The following is a 25,496-nucleotide window of genomic DNA, read 5'->3' on the forward strand; positions in this document are numbered from 1 at the left end:
TTAATCTTACGACTGAGAGCACAGTAAACTCGTTGCAGGAGTGGTGCATACGCACGCTTGTCTGACTTTAACCGGCCGTTTCTACTTACCCTAGGTTTCGGAACTTCTGTCGGTGCATGTGGGCCTCTTCGTGGAAATTAACGTAAATTCGCAGAGCCGCACGAATTGCTTGCTCAGCGAGTCGACACCTGCGATGAATTATGGTCAAGCATGCTCAAATAACTTGGTACGCAGAGAGTCGCGACCGGAAGAGTCTTCGGCACGTTCTTGAATTTAACGGTTGACGTTTCTAAAATTCGGTCGTTTAGTTAAGACAAATGAGAGATGTCTGTTACGTTTCTGCACCTCTAAAAATCTTAGAAATCTTAGAAATAATTATTTTAGAAATGCGATTTATACTGCATTTATAAAATTTATATATATATATATATATATATATATTTATAAATAAAATAAATAATTTATTAAAGGCTTATTACTATCGTAAGTAGATGTAATAAAAGGCTTTTTTGCTTTCATATTAATATAATTCTCTTAAATATATTTTATAAAAATAAAGTAGTGATATAAAATTTTTATACGCAAAGAACTTTTCATAAACTTAAATTTTCTTTCCGTACATATTTTAACTCCATATTTTTTTATGAAACTATTTATAAAAAATTAATTTAATACATAATTATAAAAATAAATATCAAAATAAATCATATAATAAAAGTTTGAAAACTTTTATTTTGCAACTGCAAAATGGAAAATAATAAGAAACTTTTAATAAAAATTAATCTGACACATATGCATTGTTTTTTACATAATACCGATATTCTCTTTGTTTTTAGTAATCATTCGTACATTCGAGTGAGAAATTTTTAATGTAAGATACAAAAATACAAATGTAAAATACAATGTAATTTATTTTATTTCATGTCAGCTATTGTTATATAATATTAAGTTTTATATCTCATTGTTACGTATAAACTTGGATTACTGTCTTTATTGTGGACAAATAAATCTTTTACCTTGAATTATATTTTATCTATTTACGCTGAATTTAACTCCGTCGCTTTTTTCGCATGTCCGAACGTTGTTTAAATGACGCTCATAATGTCAGACATAATTAATCGCTGTTACGTCAGATTACTTCATACGTTTTCTTTTTTTCTTTCTGCTCGACGTTTCAATTAAATCTTATCATTTTCACGTTTCAAGTGATGCAGCGTGTGTGTGTGTGTGTGTGTGTGTGTGTGTGTGTGTGTGTGTGTGTGTGTAATATCCTCGTAACAGTGTAGACATTTCGTAAGATTATAACAACGATTAAAGTTAATGATAAGCCACATATAGTCCGCACAATAGAAGCGAAAATGCACGCAGTCGGATAACGTCGTGAGATAGATAGTGATCTGCCCCACTCACTCTCCCCCTCCCTCCACTGCGAATGTTTGTCAGTTCTGCTTTTGTAATCACTGTTTGCAGAAAGTTGTCACTACCTCTCCCCCAGGTGGAAATGCCCGCGACAAGTTCCGGATAAGAGGCATCGCGTGGAACAAGTTTTGGAACAAGAAGATTACACGCCCAAGCTTTGAAGCCCCGAGAAGCACGAAGGCAAAGAGGTAGAGAAAGATCGTGGGGGACGTGGGGAAGGAGGAAGGAGGGGTGTGTAACGCATGCGAGAGGGATGGGAGAGAAAAGAGCCAGATGAGGGGGATAAATGAAGATGGGGTCGAAAAGAAAGGGGGTGAGCGTAAATCGGTGGGACTAAATAGTGAAGGAGGTCGTTACTCCACGTCGTGGGAGTAAATCTCCACGAGTTAATGACTTGCGAAGTTTTAATTGATGCGCTATAATGAAACTATGTAATGCGCCGCTGCGCGAAATAACGCGCGTAATCTTATTTCCGATATTTCACACTTGAGGTTTTCAGGGCACCGGGACAAAGTTTCGAACGAATAAAAATTAAAGGGTGAAAGGTGGGAAGGGGAGGTAAATGAAAATGGAAAACATGGGAGACAATAAAGTGGTTGAGCGAAATTGGGATACAAACGGAGAAAAAGTCTATTCTTCCAGCAGCAATGCCGAGCAAGACAGATGTGTAGCGATCCATCCTTTTCTCTGAAAATTGTAACATACCGTTACCTGCGAATAGTTGATTGTTTAATTAATTAACGCAGCCACGTAATCCTCTAGCGCGTAATTCTATTGTAACATTATACCATTATCGTACGTGTAACTGTTAATCCCAGGAGTATAATACAATGTGTTTAACACCAGGAAATGCAGGAAACCAGGAACGCAGTACTATCTTTGAAAACACGGAGAATGAAATATACACAAATTAAACGACATTGAAGCATTCTTATGTTCTCGCGAGAGATAATCCCTCATGACTTATAAGATGAATTACCTTAAATTATTTAATTAATGATTTTTACATTTTTAAATAGGAGTAAAATATCCTTTTAATCTCAAATCTCTTCAAGTAATATTGAGTAAAATTTGTTTTTCTTAATAAAGATTTGAAGAACAATTATTATTTGTTAAAAGAGAGTATATGAAAATGGACAAAATTAGCCTCGAATCGACACTTGAAAAACAAATTTCACAGTGTTTCTTGATGCGTATGAAAGAGAAAAATAACATTTATAATGCCGAAAAGTGCTGGAAAAATAACTAAAAACAATAAAATATCATAAAAAAACGTATACACGTATATGTGATAGTATGTTTCAACTTTTTTTATTTGTGTACGATCAGACTTGTGCAAATTTTAATATATATATTCACGTTTAGGTGCATTTTATATATAAATATATATATAAAATAGCTAACAAACAAAAATTGAAAGGCAATGGACCGGTTTTGGCTTTCGAGATAAAAACGATACGTTTATAGTTTTAGAGCTACTGAATCTGATTCTGATCTTTAATTAAAATTTAATTTATCCGAAAAATATTAAAATTTCGATACACTATACGACCATTTTGATATATTCCTTTTCAGTTTTCAATACGACACATTTCTATGACTAAACTTGAAGTAAAAATATTTGCTTTTATTTATTTGCTTGAAATTAACTGAAGAATACAATATGATCTTCTGATATTTAAAATCTAGTCTCAAAAACTATAAATCTCCTGAGATAGATGTTTGCTGACAAAAATCGACTTTAAATCTCACGGTGCACAACGTTATTGGTCCATTTTCCGTCGATTTTCGGCGCACTCGATCGACATGCGAAAGTGCGTGACTGGATGTACTTTGTCATCGTCCGACGAAGGAGCTACCGCTATCCGCTCCGCGGGTCGTCTCTCGTAGCTTCCGTGCCCGCGCATGAAGTTCCAGATACGTAACTTTTTCGACGGTGCGAGACACGCGGAAGGAAGAAACGTCGAAAGATATGGGGCATGAGAGAGAGCGGAAGAGGAAGGGAGGATAAGGCGGCGGCCGTGGAGTACGACGAAGATGAAGCGGGGTGGGATACGCGGTATTTACGAAGAACCAGATAAAGAACCCCGTCAGACACGTACGAGAGAAGGAATCGGGCGTCGTATATCGTTCTTCAAACTGCTTCTCACGGCGAAACCCGACAGCGAAATTTACTTAGCACCCTTCCCCATCCCTCCGCAATACGCGAGGTTGTGACAGAACACGGTCACTCGATTGTCGCGCTCAATCAATGGACGTTATTCGTACTTCATAGTCGCGTTTCTCGAGGAATAAAAAATATCTTATAAATATATATATATATATATATATATATATATATATATATACGTAAATAGATATGGAAAAAAAGGAAGATGAAATTTGACAATATTTTTATGATTTTTTTTGATGACGTGAAAATAATAACGTATTCTTTTAGAAAGATTTAACAAAAACTCTCACTTATAATCTATAAAAATTTTAAAAAATTGATAAATGAATTATAATTTTTAAAAATAATATTTTAGAGAGAGCGAAATATAAAACAGAATATAAAGCGGACAAAATATATTATGTACAATTTTAAAAAGATATAAAATTAGTAAGATATTAAAACAAAAGAATATTAAACAAAAACTTATGTAATACAGAACAAAAACTATTAATATGTTATCTTGCTCATATATTTATCATTTTATTCCACGATCAGTATTTTATTTATCCAAATAACAAGTATTGTAAACCAATGCAAGAAATGAATATATATTAATACGTACTAAGTATACGTTATTCCATATGTTTTTATAATAAGAATAAAAATATTTACAATAATTTTTACAATATTTTTTTTCTAATAAACACCAAAAAATTATATATTAAATTAAAAAAACATTTTTTAGTATATTATTTATTTATTTTTATTAATCTACACGTCATTAAGCTACAAGAAATTATGTAATGCTTCGAAAAGTTTCTAATGTGTCAAATCTTCATTTGTTATTAATTTAGAAAAATTAGCAATTTGTCATCTTATTCTCTTTCTCTATTTAGTATTTATACATGTAAAACATTCTTATTCTAAAAAACAGCTATCGATTAATAAATATCATTGTATATATCTTTTATAAAAAATAATGTACCGATATGATTCATGCAATTATGTTATAGAAACGCATCAATTTTGTTAATGTTCACTCATAATTAGCTTGTTCAAATATAAATAAATTCTATATATTTTCAAGTGGTTTTAATCGAATACATAGCATTTTATATTTCATGAATGCAAATGTAGGAATAGAAAATAGAATAAAATCGGAGAATTTAAAAATGTCAGAAATAATGCCTGCATACACAATTATTGCATTTATTATATTTTATATTTATTAAATTTTATTTTTAAATCGCTATAACTTTTTTGTTTTAAGTTCCTGGCTTAAACTGGAAATATCTATGCGAATAAAACGACATATGTCACTTTCGCAAAACAATACAAGCACAATGCTAAATTGTTGTGGCTGTATTTACTCAGCAAATACCAAATATAATTGTTATATAACATACAAGTAACATATAATATAACAAATACATTACATTATAGTTATATAATTTTTTTTATATATGCAATATAAATAAGTTATGAAACTATTATATTGTTCCATTGTTTATATGTAACAATAAACGAAGTAGTAATATAACTACAATATTATGTGCTATATAAATTACGTTATGTTATAATATTGATATTATATAATGTTTTAGCGAGTTATATAAATGCTATATAACATTTTTGAAACTATAAACAGTTATATAACAATTATATAATATTTCAGTGACATGTTACATTTATATTATATGATTTTAACATTCAATGAGTGGGAAATTACAACTAACGTGGATGTTACATGTAATGTGTATGTTATATTACTTGTTACATTCCCTTTTATTACGGCAATATAATATATGTATATCTGTGCTCGCTGGGTAAATTGCATTTGTTCAACTAAAACTTATTATTATGATCGGAAAAAGTAAACTAAAGAGTTTTATTGTTAACACCATGTTTACACGAGTGTGCAGATCAGATTTATCTCGTAATAAAACTCTCATCCGTCGTACATCATTTTCTGAAAATATAATTTTGTGAAGAAAAGACTGCTTGGCGTATTAAGATTTTTACATAGTTAATATGATAAATAAGGATAACATGCATAGTAACGGATATGATAGTAATCGAATGCGTTTCTAATCCTGAAGGGAATAAAGAGGCTCAACGATTCGATTAACTAAGGAAACACAATCTCTGTAAACGATTCCAACGGCGACTCGATGCAATCGGGATACGTTAAGACGCAATCGCCGCCAGACTTTCCCAATCGTTCGGCTTCCTGATACAATTTGTTGGCGCTCCGGTGACTGGAATTAATCGCTACCGGCAAGTCCTCCATGGGCCTGCGAAGGAGATTAAATCGTTTCGAGCCTTGGATTATTCAATCGCACCGAGCGTTATCCAATATCTTGTAATTCAAGCGTCTTGTAATTCAAGTGTTCGTTATTTTGACAACTCCCGACATCTCGACCGAATGGAATTATCGTATTAATTCTCTCTCCATCTCTTTAGAGATACTATTACACTAGAGATATTACACATATTATTTATAATATATTTTCCAATCAATACAAAATAACAAATTGAAATTATAACAATTAATCGTGCACGAATTTAAAAAAAATTTCTTGTTACATTTTAAAAAACGCTCGTAAAGTAAATGATAAATTTCCGCTAAATTAAATCGTTAAACTCAATAATAATTTTTATCACTTTGTAATATTCAGTATATTTATGACCACGTTCGCCCTAAAATGCCCTAATTTATCTCTCTCATGCATTAACAATTATTGAACCGGTCATGAATCTACACGGACGTCTCGGATATTCGTCGGAAATCTCAGTAATATGCATACTCGGCAATTAATGGCTCGTCCGCATTAATTTGTGAAATATACTTGACAACCGAGGCTTACCCGCGGAGTAACACGGGCACGCAATTATGTGCATCGACGCGGCATTTTGTTAGATCATTTCGAGAGAGGCTCCCGCTCCGGTGGTCGAGCGCGGTGGAGGAAAGGTACGTACGTACGAGGATCATACGAGGGGAATGCCCGACGAAAACCTGGGCGAAACACTTCCATTAGAAACTTAATGTACGCGCCTGACTTAGTCGTGCAATTACCGCGCCGGTGTTAGCCCGGGCGCAATTTCCTTCGAACATACGCGGGCGTGGGCGCGTTTGGAATAGCAAATTCGTGGCTTTTGGTTACAGGACGGCGCGTATAGCTGGCCGGCAGACGGGCGAATATTTTACATGATGTAACAGCCATCTGCTACTCCGGCCGACGCTCAATTAGGATGCTGCCAAACGTGAGGCCGGATTTTACGGTCATCTGGGCAGCTGTGCGTGTACGCGTAACCATGTGATCGCGCCGAAACTGTAAGCTTTGCCTACACAGTTGTGTAGTTTCGACGAATCTCTATCTCTCGCTATCATACGTCGCATTGTTATAGTCGCAAATGGTAAAATCCGAAACCGACGTAGCTTCGGTACGAGTCCAGATTTTTATACAACAAACACATAAAAGCGAACCCCTACGTTTACGCACGACGATAGAGATATTATAAAAATGAACGAGAAGCATATTCTCCATATGTCCATATATATTGAATATATATATATATATATATATTGAATGAAAGATTGGATATCAAAATAATTTTGCTAGCAATTGTACACCGATATCGTAAATATCTCTATTTTTTTATAATATCGATATTTCGAAAATCTTCAATAAATACCGATATTCCAAATGTTAAATGTTGATTTATATAAAATTTTCATAATACCGATATACATATAATTTTCCGGTAATACCGAATAATTTAATTTATATTACACAATACATTTTTAATGCATATTTTTAACAAATTATAAAAAGAAAGTGCATTAAGTATATGTCTTTCTTTGTAATTTGTTACATGTATACATTAAAAATATATTACAAATTAAATTAATTTCTGATATAACTGATGCTTAATAATATTGTTATAATATCAATATTATAAAAAAATGTATTATATTTGTAATTGTAGGCAACATATCTTTTTTTATTTAAAAAAGTTATATTTTAATATTACTTATAATTATTAATTGTAGGAATTAAAAAAAATAAAATTTAATCTCAAGAGTTTTGATATATAAGAATGTAAAGAGACAAACTTTAATTTTAAACATCATGAAAAAAATTTCTTATAAAATTTCTTAATAGGATGCGAGTCTTTTTATTTATCAATTGTCCTGTTAACTCACATTTTACAAGTCATATATTTGCGTACAAATAACTTCGGCAAAGCCTTTACATTATTTTTAACGAATCCATCTTTAGAGACCTCCAAGGGAATTCATTATCCATGACTCTCTCCTGTAGAGATAAATCTCGTTTCCGGAAGTGCGCGAGTGTACTTCGATCCCGCTCATGGCGAGTCAGAACACGAGTACCGAAACGTCGAAATTGACTTACGTTAAAATTAGGTGGATCACTTCCCCGAGGATGTCTTGCTGAGTCCTGTAGAGAGGCGTCTCGGCGAGCTCGCAAATTGTCCTCAAAAGGCATTGCCTGCCATTCCTCCAGCCGTGTCTGAAAAGTCAACATTGAATCTTATTTTGCAGCGCAGTTTTTTACGCTCTCAACTATATATTCCCCTTTATATTCCCCCTTTATATTCCCCCTTTATATTCCCCTTTTTATATTCCCCTAAAATTCTTTCTTATTCTAATCCAACGACGGAGTAATTTTATCAAAGCGTCGCATACCTGAACTGCAAATGTTGGTTTTTTTTATGAAACAACTGCTTGTCACACAAATTTGCACAAAGTGCCTGCGTAAAGTCAAGTTATCTGTTGTCACGACGTTTTCAACAGAAGAAATAAAAAATCGTTTCATGTTTAACCTTATAAAAAAATATAATAGATAAATAAAATATTGCAACGTTAATTACTGAAAGTTTTTTTAAATTCACCATTGCCAACATGTTATGACTAAGAATATGACAAAAATATGAATCTGAATAATTATCTTTTAATTAATTTTTTGAAAACATTTCAATTATATTGCAATTATAAAAAAGGAATTACGTTCTATAATGCTGCGTTTTATAACGTAGCCTCTTGCCTCTTATCATTTTAGATTTAAAAGAAATTTAAATGAAAGAACTAATTTCTCAAGATTATTTTTCATACATATGAAATAATTCAAGATAAGATCGAATTGCGCTTTTCATCAATTTTTTTATTGTTATTATATGCAATTATTATCATTTCTCAGGGCGAATTTCTCGCCTATAACATACAGCCCTGCCGTGTGCTATTCTGCATCCCAGCGGAGTAATTGCCTTATGTCCCAATTAATTTATGTTCGAGTCGCCGTCTTTACCCCTGTCGCCCTTTGATCCTGCAGACGGCAACTCCCGCTTACGTAGAGCGAAGGCGCGAATGATATAGACCGAAGGGAGACGCCCTTTGTCGCTGAAAGTAGTTGCAGAGTTGGCAGAATTTGCAACAATCTGAACCTGTTAACTGTCGTACACGTTTATATACCTCTTTTAATTAAACATAGTAATACAATTAATAACAACTTCTAATGTTGCCAATTGCAATTATTTAAAAAAAAATGACAAATATGTATATCCAAATCCATTTAAATATCTTCTTTGTTCATTTCTATTAATATAGATTTATAATTTATAATTAAAAGTAAATCAAATTGAAATTAAAGATAACTTTAACTTCTAATTTAATTTACTTTTTATTTTTTTTTAATTTTTAAAAAAATATTTGAATATTAAATAATTCTTAATTTTGAGTCTCTTGCTGATTCATCATCTTGAATTATGATGTCAAAGAGGTGAGAAAACACATTAAAAATTGCAAATTACATTAAAATGTAGAAATGTGTTTTGATAAAGTAATGTTTACATTATATCGAAAACTTTTCTTCTGCTTTGATCATTAATAAATAATTACGTATTTAAAAATAAATTATGTCAAGAAGAGACCCATAATTCAATTCTATATATATATATATATATATATATATATATATATATATATATAGATATATATATATATAGATAGATAGATAGATAATAGATAATAGATAATAAATAGATAATTATATATATATATATATATATATATGAGATTATTTATTGATTGACAGAGCAAAAGGAGAATTTTCGATATATTTTACAAATCTGTTCCTAATAATTCAAAGTCAATCTACACTTGATTGTAATAAATATTAATAAATTTACGACAAAATCTATGACAAAGGTCATAAATACCGACAAAATAAATAAATTTCAATCAATTTTATCATTGATATCTATCATAAGTCCTCAACAAATATCACGTACCGTGCAAACGAAAAGCGCAAAACGATTTCGGCATGAAAACGAGATTTCACGTTCAACTTTGCTACCGACAGTCATTTTTAACAATCTTGATATCGACTCCAAACACCGTTGAAGCTCTGCCCAAACTGTGAATTAAACGATAAACGGCGCATGGTTTCCCCTTGACAGAAATATGATTTCAACAAGCGACCATTCGGCAGCGACCGATAGCGCAGCAGGGGAGCTAACATAAGTAAATTATTTAGAAGTACACTCGCTCGCGCATCTGCCGTGTTTACTGATTCATCAGGCAATTTCGTGCGGTAATGCGCGGCGTTTGTTCTTCCGATTCGAAATTCAAATCGCCTCTCGACTGCCCATTGTGCAAACTCGGCGCGGCGAGTAAAATTGCGCGTTTGTTCCCGAATCGCCCGTATGAAAGTGCGAACAAAAGGTGCGGAAAGAGAATAACGAGGAACGACAATTCGCTCGTTCGGCCAATCTCGATGGCGCTGTAAGTGTCGTACAAATTGAAACCGGCGGGGTTTCAATGATATATCCGCCGTCGGGAGCTTTATCGAGGGGGGGGGGGGCCGTCTCTCCCTCGTTTCATTCACGACAAATTTAATTAATGCAAGCAGCCGAGCGAACGTCTCGATGTTTTCTCCGTAAACTTTCGCAGCCGAGAAAGCTGCGAAGGAGAGTGCCGCCTCTCTGCGGCAGGGATCTTTAAGAGGAGACGTACGATAACGATTAGCACAACTTACTCATTCAGAAGATCCTCGATGGCGACGTAAGTTTCCTGTAAATCGAGATCCCTGATGTGTCTCGCGGGAATTATCGTCGGCTCGAACTGCGACAAGTTCCACGGTAGAACGAAGTTAAGTTGAAATCCCGAAGAGAAGGCGATGCCGCCCCTTTTCGTCATCACCACCGGCATCGAGATACCGAAAGTAAACTGTCAAAGAGCAAATGTTCCGAGATTACATCTCAAGAAAGGCATTCAAATTGCGAGGCAAGTGACGCAACAGAAAATGGATTATCTTTTTTTAATAGTCAAAATTAAATGATGTCTCTTCAAATTTGAGATATTAAGTGTAAGCTAAAATTAAACAAATGAAATAATTAAATTTTGCGAAGAAATTAGGTAAAATCATCGTGACAAATTTCACTTGATACAAATATTTTTTTCCAGAAGAAATAGTAATTCATCTCCGCTCGGCTCGGGCTAGATTTGCTAATTAGCGTGACGGCAACTTGCAAATAAATATTTAATGCGGCGACAGCGGTACAGTATTTTGTTGCACGAACCGCGGGCACAAATTAAAAGCTCTTGTAACAATCGGTATGCTCAGCCAAATATCGTTTTAATAGCTCGCATTTGATCGGAACGCTATTTCTTCCGATGGCATATGTGAATGCAGAATTTTTAATGAAATTTAAGAATTCATAATTAATGAAATTTAAAAATTCATAAGCCAACCTAAATTATAAATATTATATGCGTTAAACACAATATAATTTCTAATTTATTACAATTTTATTACAATCTCTTATTTATTCTAAAAATCTCAAAAAGCAAGATATATTATAAAATGATTAAAACACGCCCGCGGTAATAACAGCGCAAGAAGATAAATATCCAAAATAATAATACAAGACTCCAGGCGGAAGGTAAAAATAAAGTAAAAATGTTAACCTAAGTAAATTCTCCTCTCGAGATAAAATATACATACTGCGAAAATTTATGGTAAATTTTGAAGATACCTGAAACAAGGTATTTTCGGGGTACAACAGTATCGCTCGGCATCGCCAAAAATTCGCCCAAAGGCCGATGGCCGAGAAGATCCAAAAAAGCAGCCGCAACATGGCAAACGTGCTGTAGCGCTGGAACGCTGTCGGAAAGCGTGGCTCGTTGCGGGCTGTATTCGATACCCATTCGCCATTCTGTACCCAAGTAATTCGCGCCGGCGAATCGGATCACCGGTCAACGAACCGTGGGCGAACGTCCTCTTGTTACCTGGGACATCGTAGGTATTCGGCGAGTTTGTGGGAATACGATAATGAGCCCTGGAGCCGGATCGCAAACGCGCTATTTGAGCCACGGCAAAACGTGTTCCGATCCGGAATTACGAGCGGCCGGAAACTTTGGCCGTTTCACGGAGACCCGTTACGGGCCCCATATTCTTCCGTGTTATATGTGTTATACATATACGGGAATCTCATTGTTAACATTGCGCATTTCGATATCGCGCAAGCAAGGAGACCGAATCACACCGGCGCCGCTTTTAATAAAACCGGAGGGAAATAAAAAGGGAGAATGGACGTTTCATTCAAATATTTGCACAAGTGCTACGAATGTATACTATCTTGTTACGAATTATTTCTTCCCGTGCGTTACAAGCCTGTAACATTCTGAAACATGTATTCCCCTAAGAGCATACACGAGTACGCCGTAAGTGGAACAAGTCGACGTTTCAGCCAACGTCCGAAAAGTGGTCTTTTTTTCATTTTGAGCGTGCGCGACGAGGGAAAACGAAAATCCACCGCGCGATCAAACGTAGCGGACGCACGTGCACGTGACGCGCAAAAAGAAAGGGATTTATCCGCACAAAGCACACAATCGTGCATTAAGCCGGCGACGTTGCGGCCGTCGAAGCGCTGGCGACGCCGAACGATTCATCGGCGTATCAGTTTAATCCCGGCAAGCGCGACAGCGCTGTAAATCCAATAATTGCCCGTCTTATCCGTTAAGCAGCTTTAATTAATTCCGTTTCCGTACCGGCGGGATTAACGGCCGAAGTTGAATTAAAATCTCATCTAGAGCAAAAGTCCGGCCCCCGGCCATTACGTTTACTTCGTCTTTCTAATTCCAGTTTCCGGTATCGCATCTGCCTCATTAACGGCGTTAGTTTTACGGTCTGTCGTGTCACCGCGATTACTAACAGTTGTTGCCGTTAAATTGAAAATTTAAATTTTCAAACGTCGCTGTCTGTAATAAAGTTCTTATAATTAAAAGCGATCGGCGGATCTTTTCTCAACGATCGTCGGTAATGTACTTGCGGAATTATAGAGAATCAGGAAACGTGTAATACGAAGAGATATTCGACGTTAATCGGAAATGATGGCGATGGAAATCCCTGATCCGAGAAAACTGCTTCGAGAAAATTGCGCTCGCCGGAACGTCTCGTAGAGGTAAAGCCTCGTTGATTGGAAATGCGCTGTTAAATTGAAACTTGTATCAGATCGATGTTCACTCAAGGGAAATAACAACCGCATCCTTTGTGCTCGGAAATCGGGGACCGTGTCAATTTTAATAATATCATTTCGCTAAGATAAGATAAATGCCGGCGCGCCATTGAGCATCTTCGAATGGTATTTATGAATCGATCGCGAGCAAACGAAACGTTTATATACGTCGCAATTACGCATTTTCTTTACAAGATATGCATATTTTCCTCTATTTCTTTTTAAATCCAAGTTAAAGAAGTACGATACAGTAACGTTTTTAAATAACTGATTTTTTTTACATTCTTCGAACGATTAATATTTTATGAGTATGCTATAAAAGAATCTGATGAAATTCGAAATATTTCTTGAATTGTCTAAGTTACAGTAAAACCGCGCCCATCATCGATTACCTAAACCTTCAGCCTAATTTAAGCTCTGTCCAACCCCATGTGTTTAATCTATTCCCTTGACCATGTAGTCAATCGTGTTTGTTTCATTAGTGATTGATTTTCTATAACAAACAACTAAATTTTACAGATAAACAATTAATGCTAAAACTTTAAACATATTTATCTTGAAATTTCTTTCACTTTTCTTCAACTGCCAGCGTTTCTAACTAGAATAATTTTTGACTGGTTAGTTTCAAAAATAATTTTACAAAATGAATAGTTTTAGCGTAGAAATTTTTTTTCTTCAACTTTTTCAGTTTTTGAAAACAAAATGTCAAAATCAGTGAAATTTTGAATTTTTTTGAAATCATCAATTATCTTGTAAAAAAATTATTTTAAAAATCCCTAAATTTTTTCAAAATTATATTCATATAATTCCAAAATTTTCAAGAATTTTTCATTTCCGATAATTACAATTTAAGTTCTCTACTACCATGTTTTTTAAATACAGAGGTCTATAATGCTGTGCAATATTATCACACATATATTTATATTTTCACATACAAGAATTCTTAAAGTATATCCAAAGTCTATTTAATCGATGTAGCAAATAATATTTTTTTCTAAGATTTGTAATTGTCAAAAGAGAAATCTGAAGAAAGGCCTTTTTCAATCTTTATTGTAGCATACCCTTTGAATTATGGAATTAGAAGAAACATCGATTTTTAACGAAAGGAAAGGAGTTTCACTTCTTCGTTACGACGTTCATCATTTATATAGATATCGCGTGTAAAATCACGGACGAATTGCGAGCTGGAGGATCGAGTTGCGCGCGATGCGAGTACCTGGGTATCCTAGCCGCAATCACCACGGATGTCCATTATACAGATTGCGACGGATGTTTGCGCTAGTTGGACATCCGCAGTTATATACACCGCGCCTGTAATCTCGTCGCGATTCGTTAAGATCTACGAGGCATGAAACATAGTTTACACGCGCGGCGGAATGTCGGTGTCGTCTAACAGCCCCGTGAATTATGAACTACGCGCGCGCGAGGGAGTGCCGTGAATATATATCTGTGCCGAGGATATTCAAACGTTTCGCCTTTGTGATCAAATAACTGAATGATTCGTGTTAACAAAAAAGTCCGGACACCGCACGGGCATTTCACCGAAAGATTTAATAGAAAATGCAAAGGAACGAGAAACGGTTTTACAGACGTTGTCCGATGTTGCTTCAGAAAACTCGATTTACAAGGATTGATTTTATAGAGGCTACATCACCGCGAGTTATTTCGCGATGTGAATACGAATGCGCGAGCCATTATTTCACGTGTAATTCGCTGCTCGTAAAGTTATACGAGTCGTTCAATATTTTCATCTGGTTCTCTCCTCGTTACGAGGAGGATACATCGGTCAACACTTATTATCGTTGCGCTATTTAGCTTGCGCCTTTATGTGCCGTAACATACGTGCGATATGCAAAGCCCTTCAAAATGAGTTGGGCGGACGACAGGCAACAACTTCGTTTCGGTAACCAACCCCCTTTGTAGACGCGAAAAACGTGCAATATACATTCCGCCGCTTGCCTGCCCGTGCGAACCGCCGGACGAAATGGCGAGGGAAAGTTAACCGAGTAAAAGGGATAAGCAATATCCCTTTATATTCGTTCGCTTCCTTTATCCGCCACCGGACGGAAAGACACGCCGGAAACAGAGATTGCACGACCAGCTGAAAATTCCTCCTATAATTGATTTTGCAGAAGATGATGGTGACGCTTGAAAAAGAAAAAGGGCAGTTTGCGTTGACTCGCCTTTGATAAACTCAAACTGAGATCACGTCACTCGGGATCTGTCTCTTTCTTTACAGTCGCATATGTAACCGATTTATAATATACCTGATATACAACGCACATGCAACATGCAATTACGTAAATAAAATAAAATCTTAGATGTTTAATTTTTAATTCTAGTTCAATAAACGTAATAATCTCACAATAAATTATACATAATAGATACAGATTCTCGATTTTTTATCATAATCGTTATTTTTTTTTAATTTATTGTCTTATAAATGCAACAGAAGAAGAGAAAGAAGAATTGGATCGTATTGATTTAAAATTTTTGTTTTTATTTAATGGACAAGCATTATATTTGATTTATAAAAAGGAGTAACTGATCAATATGATAAAACTTCGCAATACACTATCAATTTAGTAATGAGATAATTTATTATTCGTTCACGGATAAATAAAGCAGGAAGCTCTCCAATATTGAATCGTACTATTGGATATCGACTATCAATTAACTGTAAAGTATTTTTCCAATATTATAAATCTAATATACACACACACACACACACACACACACACACACACACACACATATATTTATCTCTCTTACCCGCTTATCTTTCCAATTTTTATTTCATCAGTTTTTATGGATGTCGTTTATCAAACTAATTTGCGAAAAATATATTGTTTACAATCATTCATAATTTTTAAAAAGATTGCTGATGTCTCAACATTTTTACTGAGAAGTGAAATTAATTTAAAATTACTCGCGCAATATATCTTTAAACTTTCAAATTCTCTTTTTTTTTTTAAATCTATATACGCAATCTACGTTGACGATCAGAATTACCGAAGATCTCGCAGCAGCAACGAGTCAACAGCTTTTACAAAATCTTCAATAAAAGCACTCTCACAATGTCTTTAAGTGGATAATATTTTGTTCCAACAAATGAACGTTTCGTGGCAAATAAGACAACACGCCGTCCTATGGTGAACAAATATCCTCCGCCGACGTTCTACACCGCCAGCAACCATGCCATGGTGTAATAACGCGGCGCTATTTAACTCTCAACCTTCGCTTCCGGTCATTCTGGAAAATGCAATTTCAATTCCGGCGAAGCGAAGTCAATTCGCCCCATACGGCGGAAACAGATCGCGGAGAAACGCACCAGTTTTCATAATCGATACGAGTAAAATATGTACGCCATATGTAACTTTATATTTGCGCAGCTACGTGAACGTGAGATGTCGGCTTATCTCCCTCTCGTGTTTGAAATTGATTCTTCACGAAAGGTCGCGAGATCGCGAATGGTCCAGCCGATGCGAGCAAGATTCAAGGGTTTATCTTGCGTCTCTCTCTCTCTCTCTCTCTCTCTTTCCCTCTTTCTCTCTCTTTCTCTTTTCTCCCTCTTTCTCTCTCGATAGATCTCTACTGAATCCATGTTAGAAATTTCAAGGATAAAACAGCGAAGAGGATGTAGAAGATAAAAAGGAATTGAATTGAAACGCGGTGATTAATTTATACGATTAATATAATGCAGGTTTGGTACTTAAACCTGAAAATAAAGTTAAACGAGGAAAAGTGATAGGTTTCGAATAAATGATTGCGGTGGTCTGCTTCATTGAAATTAATGTAAATGCACAAACGTTGCAATTTATTGGTATTAACAAACTGTAAACTCCTTAAAGATTTGTTAAGGCAGAAATAAATTTGCTTGAAGATAAAACACAGCAGATACAACAAACAGGTATGGTAATAAAAACTATGTTACAAGTTTAATTTTAAACTAACCTTATCCTTAACAAAAACATCGGCAATGCTTTATAAGGCAAGATTTTTGGCGTCCAATAATCTTTCTGTTTTTGAATTTGTATATATAAATTTTTTTTTAGTTTAATGTTCAATTAATTTTAATATTTTAACGGCTTTAAAGAGAAGAGTAATGGTTCTCGTTTATCAAGAATCGACGTGATGGCAAGTGATGATGACACAATTCGTCCAACTGTGTAATATTAACGAGTATCTCCAGCTGTCAGGCAAAGCGAATGACTCCATCATATCTACGCAAATACTTTTGCCGACAAGTCAACTTGCAAGCTTCATCCAATGTCAGGTAATACTTCCTCCTGGGAGAAAAATATTGGCGTCGCAGACAGCGGATATCGCAGCAGTAAATCATTTCTATTCACTACGATCTCTTTAGACACAAACATATCCTATTGAATGAGCAGCACGAAACAGTCTCTGGACCTCATAAAAACGCCGAAAATTTTACGAGAGAAAACTAAATATACCGACAATTCGAAACCATAAATCCGTAACATCACGTTCCTGTCAATAAGAAAAATACGTCTCTCTCTTTCCTCTTTCTTTTTATTTTTTTAAAATATCTTTAAAAATCTTATTATAACCAGTTCATTATTTATTACTAATTACATTTATAATTACATTTATAATTATAGTCGACATAATTAATTGTATCAAATACAGCTGTATAAATTATAATTAATAGACAATCAATTATTTAATAATAATTATACAAATCACTGTGATTGACTGATAACTTTACAGTTTAATCTTTAATATGTAACTGATAATTGCAAACTGATAGTCGATTGCAGACTAATTACGCATATCAGACTGTTCGTTCTCGATCTTTGTAGAAGGTTAGAGTCTTATTGGTATTAAAACGCATATATTATCGTTAAATTGGAACGTATTGGCGAACGTTAGCCAAAAATTTCGCGTATCCTTCGCATCCTGAGAAGACGAACCTTTCTCATTAAATTTAGCTTTCCCGGATGTGGACACTATGCAAACTCGAGAATATCCCGGAGTAACATAGACATACAGAAGTGAGTGGCTATTATGCAAGTTAGGAAACAAATTCGCATCCTGTAGTACGCAAGAAAAACATAGTCGTTTAGCATTTCTGCGCAAAGCGATGTGTAAAAACGCATGTTTACGAAGCTTCAAGGAAATGAGCTTCTCACAACGTGGCGAACGCGGTGCGACATAATAAAACATTATGGAAAAGAAATCGTTTCACGCTGTAAAATGCTAAAGCGGTTTTTTAGCATGCCATGTAAACCTTCAGGAGTTGGGGTTCCTTGATTACTTGTAATAACTTGTATCACCCGAGAAAACTTTAACATAAAGAAAATCTCGATGTTTATTACGACAATGTCATCTGGAATGTAAATAGAAGATCACGAGTTCATCATGATTAAAGCTGTCTTCGATAATAACAAGAATAGTATATTTCTCAGACATAAAAATCAAGATAAGCAGAGAAAATTAATTTTTTTTTATCGAAATGTGTAAGGGATTATTGAAAAGATATTTTTGATATTTGAGAGAAAGCTAAGAATATTTTAAATTATCAGTTTTAACAATTAATATTTAAAAACATCAACATTTTATTAATAATATGTAATATGGAATTAAAAATTCAGAAACTTTGGATATTTTTCTAAATAATCAAGTTTATAAATTTGCGTCCTTCTCTTCAGATTAATCTAAAGATCTGAAAGATTAGAGCTTCCGTTGGATGCTCAGCAATCCAAAGTCATCTTTCGAATCGTCTCGTATGGAGAAGAGAACTTAATTTGCTTGCTAGCCAAACTAATATCTATTCATAATTAACTATATGATACGTCTATTATCTAATAATTAACCAGCAACCGCATACACCGCACATAGATATGAATGCGGTTACAATACGCATTATTACGGGAAATGTATATACGTGTATGCGTCCATGCAAATATACAATATAATATCACATACGGCTAATTTAAGATCAATCTGTCATAGGAATTGGTTTATATTAAACGGACAAATATATAACGTGTTTTCCCAAGCTAAAATTATATACTTTCATAATAAAAAAATTATATAAAATTATACATGAAAGATTTCCGATAATCATCATATTTTACATTTTATCGCGTTCTTTCACTCAAGAATTTAGTTTTGGAGAAAAAAATTAGGAGAAAGAAACGTCGAGCAAAATAAATAATCTTAGCATACGGCTTCGAACGAACATAAAGAAATCGCTTCGTGAAACTTTTGACGAGCTTTTCTTTCGGCTGATTATATGGGAATGTGACGTAACAAAAAAAAAACCGCGATAAGCTTCGTGGGAGGCCGATCCTCTGCAAATGCCGAGGATTCTTTAATATCGAATGCCGGCATTCCACCCGCCGAAGCTCCGTGTTTCTTACGCGCACTTTTAGGAAGATGAAACTCCGAATCAGGAAGGAATGCCAATGGGGAACGGGAGAAAACGCTAGGGAAAACGCTTTCACGACCTGCTCACATCGCCGAAACGACGAAACATCGGGAGCGGAGATGGATGGATTATTCGAGACGGATACCTAAGGAATATCGCTTTCGTGCGCGAGGGAGAGAGGCGGCGGTGTTGGAATACAATTTTTGTAATTGACAAATGTATGTAGCACTTTTATGTGCGCGTGCAAACCGAACGGGGCGAAACCGTTCCAAGCGGAATGCTGCTTCGCAGCTACTGCCGGCTTGCTTTTCGTAAAAAGGACACTTTAGGCGATCCCGATCGCATCTTTCAAGAAATTTCAAAGGGGATACTTTGTATTCCCAACAAAACATGCTTTCGAGCTTCTAAATTGCTGATCCTGGACATCTTGACGATATCGTTCGGCTGTTCGATCGACTGACGATTTCGATGACGATCATCCGGTCGCTTTCGTCCATGCCTCCAGACGCAGCCTCGCCGTTCTCGGGATTTCTCCATCCGGTCGCCTCACGTGGTTAACGTGGAAAACACGTCGAGCACACTTCTGCGGCATTCTGGATAAAGGGCGTGGCAGTTTGCGCCCTCCGTCTGCTCAGCGCCCAGCCGTTCCGCCGCCCGATATTCCCGATCCCCGTACTCGTCGTACTCTTCTCGGGTACTGGAGGGCCTGGAATCCCATGGTATTCGCGTACATGATATGTGTACGTACGTACGTGTGCGATCGCCGCGCTGTGAGAAATTACGACGACCGTGTTCGAACCGCCGCTGCCGCCGCCGCCGCCGCGGAAACAGCGTCGACGAAACAAAACGAAAATATCGGCAAACCGTGAATACGGTTTATCGGAAAATCCCGGCTCGTACGCTGGATGCGATGTTTATTAAATAATCGTCGCCGTCTGCGTCGTGACATTATGTTCCTGTGTAATTGACATAACGCGTGAGCGACGGGGCCGACGTTTCATTGCGACGCGGCTAATCGATTTTTCTCGCCAGCGACGCCTGCTTCAAACGATTATCGATAAGAGACGTTCTTTCACATAAGTAGCTTGTCGTGGAGATATATGTGTGTGTGTGTGTGTGTGTGTGTGTGTGTGTGTGTGTGTGTGTGTGTGTGTGTGTGTGTGTGTGTGTGTGTGTGTGTGTGTGTGTGTGTGTGTGTGTGTGTGTGTGTGTGTGTGTGTGTGTGTGTGTGTGTGTGTGTGTGTGTGTGTGTGTGTGTGTGTGTGTGTGTGTGTGTGTGTGTGTGTATTTAGGATATTGTGATATTAACACCTTGATCGCGTATATCTTTTAACTTTCTTCGATATAATATTAGCGAAGATCTAGAATTAACGATTAGTTAATATCGTGTTACTGAAATTCGATAAAACCGATTTATCGATTGAAAGGGGAATTGATATATTGTACAATTTTAAAACACGCGGAATTCAAGAAAAAAAGAGTTAACTCAATTCGATTACGATATCCCGATTTATTTTTTTCCATTTTGATATTTTGTATCCGAAAAAGATTCGCGTTTCACGTCTGCGACGCGGATTCAAACATTATTAATTTTCCCAAATACGTACAACACGTGTTTCATTTACCTAAGGAAAGTCTGAACTCTAATTGTCCTAGCAAACCATGATGGACATCAAATGGGACGTAAGCGACTTCGCAAATGGCCCTAAGTAAACACTCTTTGCCACCAAAGCCGTACATGGCCGCCACCTTTTCGAACATCCTGTAGAAACTCCACCTGCTCCTGCTGGCTCTCGTGTAATACACCCCCGGCTCCGTGAAATCCGTGGCGTTCCTCGGCAAAGTGTATTGCATTTTCGCAAACATGCCCACAATTACGCTCTCGCGATCCAGCTGCAGCGGAGTGCCCAGACCGAAGATCAACTGTGAAAGCAGGACTCAGCATTTAAATGAAGAATACAAGTGGCGAAATCTCACCAAAATTAGAATTCATCATCATTTTTACATCACGATACTCCACATTGTTATCTCTGAACCATCTAAGAGTTTTAAATGGCTCTATTCCTGTAATTCATACGTTCGGTTTTTAAATCTGTATGAATATATTCATATATATATATATATATATATATATATATATATATATATATATATTATATATATTATATTAAAAGAATAATTTCCATCGCAAGCCTCTTTGCGGAAAAAAAAGGTTTACTGATGCAAATATTCAGCTGTCATAGCAAATTTCGTTAGTATATAGATACTAAGAAGATTTATTAAAAGCAATAATTTGTTAAACTATTTGCTTCAATAACAAATTTGTTCTACTTTTTTAGCCTTCAATTTTATTTATTCTTATACTAATATTTACAGCGTAATTTTCTTGTAATAAATATCAAAATGCATTTATTATTTAAATAAATGTATCATGTAATCATGTAAATAAATTGTTCGTTTTAAGAGCAAAATTACATGTTCTTATAAACAAATTTTCAAAAAAATGTTTTCATTTTGTCAGCAAAACAGATCTTTTCTTAATATTTATCTATAAATAATTAGTTAACAATTCTGCTGCAATATATAGCTTATAATTATTTTTTTCTATGTCGTTTTTTTGGTTATAGATTTTGTCCCGAATTAATGATTTTATTATTATAGTCAATGACGCGATTATCGCATCGTTCAACATGCCGAGTCCCTCACTGCCAGTCCCGCCTGGCCGAGGAAATGATATTAATTCGATCGTCGCGCGTGTTTAATTATTTTCGCCTATGGCAATGTATTTCGTTGTGTACACGACAACGACGACCACGGCCGCACGTCGTGGATTCCGAATTCCATGGATCGTACGAAGTTTCGTCCAATTTCCGCGCCCGGGCTCGCGCGGACCCGCCCCTCGTATGAATTTCCGATAAAACCGCAAATTTCCGCGTAGAATCGTTCCGTCGCCGTAGTATCTGGATACTACGATACCTCGGCCAGAAGGAGGTAGGGGGGGGGATGGGGCGGAAAATGCACGCCAAAGAAAAAAGGAGCCGACACGCTATAATTCTTTCCTCCCCGTCTCTCCTGGGGCAAACAATGCGCGTCCGAACCCGACATTATGCGCGAATAATTGATTGCGAGGGTATCGTACGAGCGTAATTCCGGTGCAAATGTGTCTCCTACCAACGAAGATTGTCCCTTCGCATTCGAAATATTTCAAGCTACTTTAAGAATTTGCGATCGCTTCTCTCTCTTTCTCTTTGCCTGTAATAGATACAAACTTGTCGTGATTCTAAACAGAAATGAGATCCTTCATTCTATCAGAAATAAAATAATGGATTTATACAATATATTAAAATGTAAAAATTATTTATAAGTATTTTTATTAAAGTTTTGTAATCCCAATAATACAAAGACTATAAAGACTATAAAGTTATTTGATTGAGTAAAATTGATTAAAATTGATTAATGTAAAATTGATTAAAAGCTTTAAGATCTATTTATTATATTCGCCAAAATCAAAATGGAGAAAGTTTGTTGTGAATTAAATAAGACGCTGTTCTCTCGTTACAGACATTTGCAAAATAAATCTATTCCAAACTGTCTGCGACAGAATACTTAATAATCCCGGACAAGCATATAGCAACATATTTCGCTCGCGATGATAACAAGAACGTGTGCTAGCTTGCGGCACCAAAACTCGCAATGTAATATCCTCCGAACTCCATTTTCCGACTTAAGTCGTCGGTACGACCGTACGCCTTCAATTAATGCGAGTAATGGAAGTCGTCCTCCCCCCCCCATTCCCTCCTCGTACACCGCGGGCGTATCAATCGGTAGTCTATCACCGGCACGTGGAATGTATCGATTTCGCTTGCCGACGACCTCGCCGACGCGACGTGTGTGTAAAAAAACGCTTCTCACACAGATCCGCCCCGGCACGAGAAGCCCGGGCTGAATCTCGTTAAACTGTCCTCTCCAGACGCGCCGTCGCGCCGGGGATATATATATACGATCCTCCGTGGAAATTCTCGCGGTTTTATCGAAATTCATACGCGCGCCGGCATGTGTCGCGTCCGCGATGGCTGATGCACCGGCAACATCCTGTACATATGTGCGGAAGGGTTGTCCATGTCTGCGCAACCTTCCGTCGCCCCCGACTGGGGAGGGACGTCAGCTGTCATGGAAATTGAATGGACCACGAAAGATCAGCGGGCATTGTGCGCGCCGGGGTATCGGAACGGCCGTCTAATAATTCTCTGTCGATGTCAACGCGCGCGAGGCGAATAATTACCCGTGTCGCCGAAAAAAACCCAAAATGCGCCCGTCACGAATCTCTCGCGCTCGTCGATTTTCTTTCGTTCGCTCGCTCGTCCGTGCATTCGAAGGTCGGGGAAGGGGGGGGGGGGGGAGGGGTGTTGCGGAGGATCGCGGTGGTGTTTGTGGAAACACGCTGTCCGGAAAATTGGACGGACGCGAGACGAAGGTCGGCGCGCACCGGAAACGGCCGTGTATATTCATTTTCGGATACGCACGATCCCGACGGTAGTTTTAGTTAGCCTTAGAGTGGCGAAAGCCGCGCCAATCTGTCACGATACACCTCTATAAAACATAAGTTTATTTTAACATTATATATTATTCATTATATATATTTCATCCCGGATTAAAATTTTGATATTACTTTGACATTTTTAGAGATAGTTTGAATTTACTTAAATATTCTGTAAACTAGAGAAAATCTATTTTGACGATATACTTATTAACATTAATTTCTTTTTTAAATCTCTAATTCTATAAATTTTATTTTAATCCTATTTTGAAACTACAAATGCTCCCCAAATTTTAGTGCTAAATAAAAATAAAAAGATTTGTGACTAAAATATTTTTATATTTCAGATTCATGTTACCAATATACAAAATTAATTTATAATAAACATTTTTATTAATTAAATTCATTAATTTAATATATCAATATATAATATATAAAAACAAAATAGTTTTAATAAATACATATGATATTACTTATATATATATATATATATATATATATATATATATATATTTATGTGTTTAATTATTAATATTAATAAATGTTGTATCATAATTGATGTATTTTCATTTGAAGCAATTTTCAAAGAAATAAATTTTATATGATTTAATTCTATACTTTTCTTCTTAATTATATTTTTATTAAAAATTCTATGTATGTGTATTCTACGGTAGTATACTAATAAAAATTTTAACAGAAATTTGCAAACAAATCTATTTTGCTACCTTAGCTCCTACCTTAAATTTATAACATCTTTAGTAGGAGCAAACTATATCATTACGACTAAATTTATCTTAATCCTAGCTCCTATTATAGAATTGAAGATTCAATCAAGGATCAAACTCTAGAATCTTTTCCTTCAAACCCTGTTCGCGCGTAAAATCATATATATGTGTTAATCAACAGTTAGCATATTCAAATTGAATCTGAGCGACGCAATGTCGTCGATCAACCAGTTATACATACCAGAAGCATAGAGGACTTGGGAAACGTAAGGCTTCTTCTCAGCCTGTGTCGCTGCGCTGCTTCTGAGATTTCATCACGAGTGCCATTCGGCCGCAGGCACCCTCCGGCGTTGATCGATTGGCAAAACACGAGGAGAGCAAGAACAATCGATCTGATCATTTTCTGTTGTACGATCGCGCCGTGACACGTCAGGATTCCCCGGCGTCCGATTAAGCGACGTCGAACTCCGAAGGCACCGAAGACTGAATTGGTTTGGAGGCATCGTTTCCCTTGTGTGTCGCGGGGACCGTTAAACAACCCCGAACGCAAATGTTTGCGCCGGTTTCCCCGGGAGTTGCCGGCGAATTGCCAGCGATGAGGTTTCGAGCCGTTCGTACATAACGGCGTTTATGCGATACGGCGAGGAGCAATTCCCGCACCGAAAACGCGTGCGTAAACGACCGGCCTCTCGCAATCGCGTCTCTCGCATCAACGGCACAGCG

At 36.2% G+C, this 25,496-nt stretch overlaps 2 protein-coding genes and 1 pseudogene across 3 annotated transcripts in view; 1 reads left to right on the plus strand and 2 right to left on the minus strand.

Moving 5' to 3' along the window:
* Window positions 1-349, plus strand: part of nAChRalpha1 (nicotinic acetylcholine receptor alpha1) — a 220,865-nt gene extending 220,516 nt beyond the window's left edge. The window contains exon 7 of the mRNA XM_089072411.1: window positions 95-349. Coding sequence (XP_088928537.1) covers window positions 95-271 — 177 coding nt within the window. The 3' untranslated portion in view covers window positions 272-349. The remainder of the gene's footprint in view (window positions 1-94) is intronic.
* A 4,010-nt stretch (window positions 350-4,359) lies between these two features.
* Window positions 4,360-11,845, minus strand: LOC105429838 (uncharacterized). Its single transcript, XM_011643035.3, has 4 exons — window positions 11,633-11,845; window positions 10,633-10,823; window positions 7,993-8,109; window positions 4,360-5,868 (listed from the first exon to the last, which is right to left on the minus strand). The coding sequence occupies exons 1-4, from the start codon at window positions 11,732-11,734 to the stop codon at window positions 5,703-5,705; spliced, it is 576 nt and encodes a 191-aa protein (XP_011641337.2). The 5' UTR covers window positions 11,735-11,845; the 3' UTR covers window positions 4,360-5,702.
* Window positions 11,846-16,382: 4,537 nt separating this feature from the next.
* On the minus strand, window positions 16,383-25,485 carry LOC148937556 (uncharacterized; annotated as a pseudogene). Its single transcript, XR_016138239.1, has 3 exons — window positions 25,015-25,485; window positions 21,137-21,434; window positions 16,383-20,217 (listed from the first exon to the last, which is right to left on the minus strand). The product of XR_016138239.1 is annotated as an uncharacterized LOC148937556 (transcript).
* Between the last annotated feature and the right edge of the window lie 11 nt (window positions 25,486-25,496).

The sequence above is a fragment of the Pogonomyrmex barbatus genome, unplaced genomic scaffold (assembly GCF_055798465.1).
Source record: "Pogonomyrmex barbatus isolate J1 unplaced genomic scaffold, ASM5579846v1 scaffold13, whole genome shotgun sequence".
NCBI lineage: Eukaryota > Metazoa > Arthropoda > Insecta > Hymenoptera > Formicidae > Pogonomyrmex > Pogonomyrmex barbatus.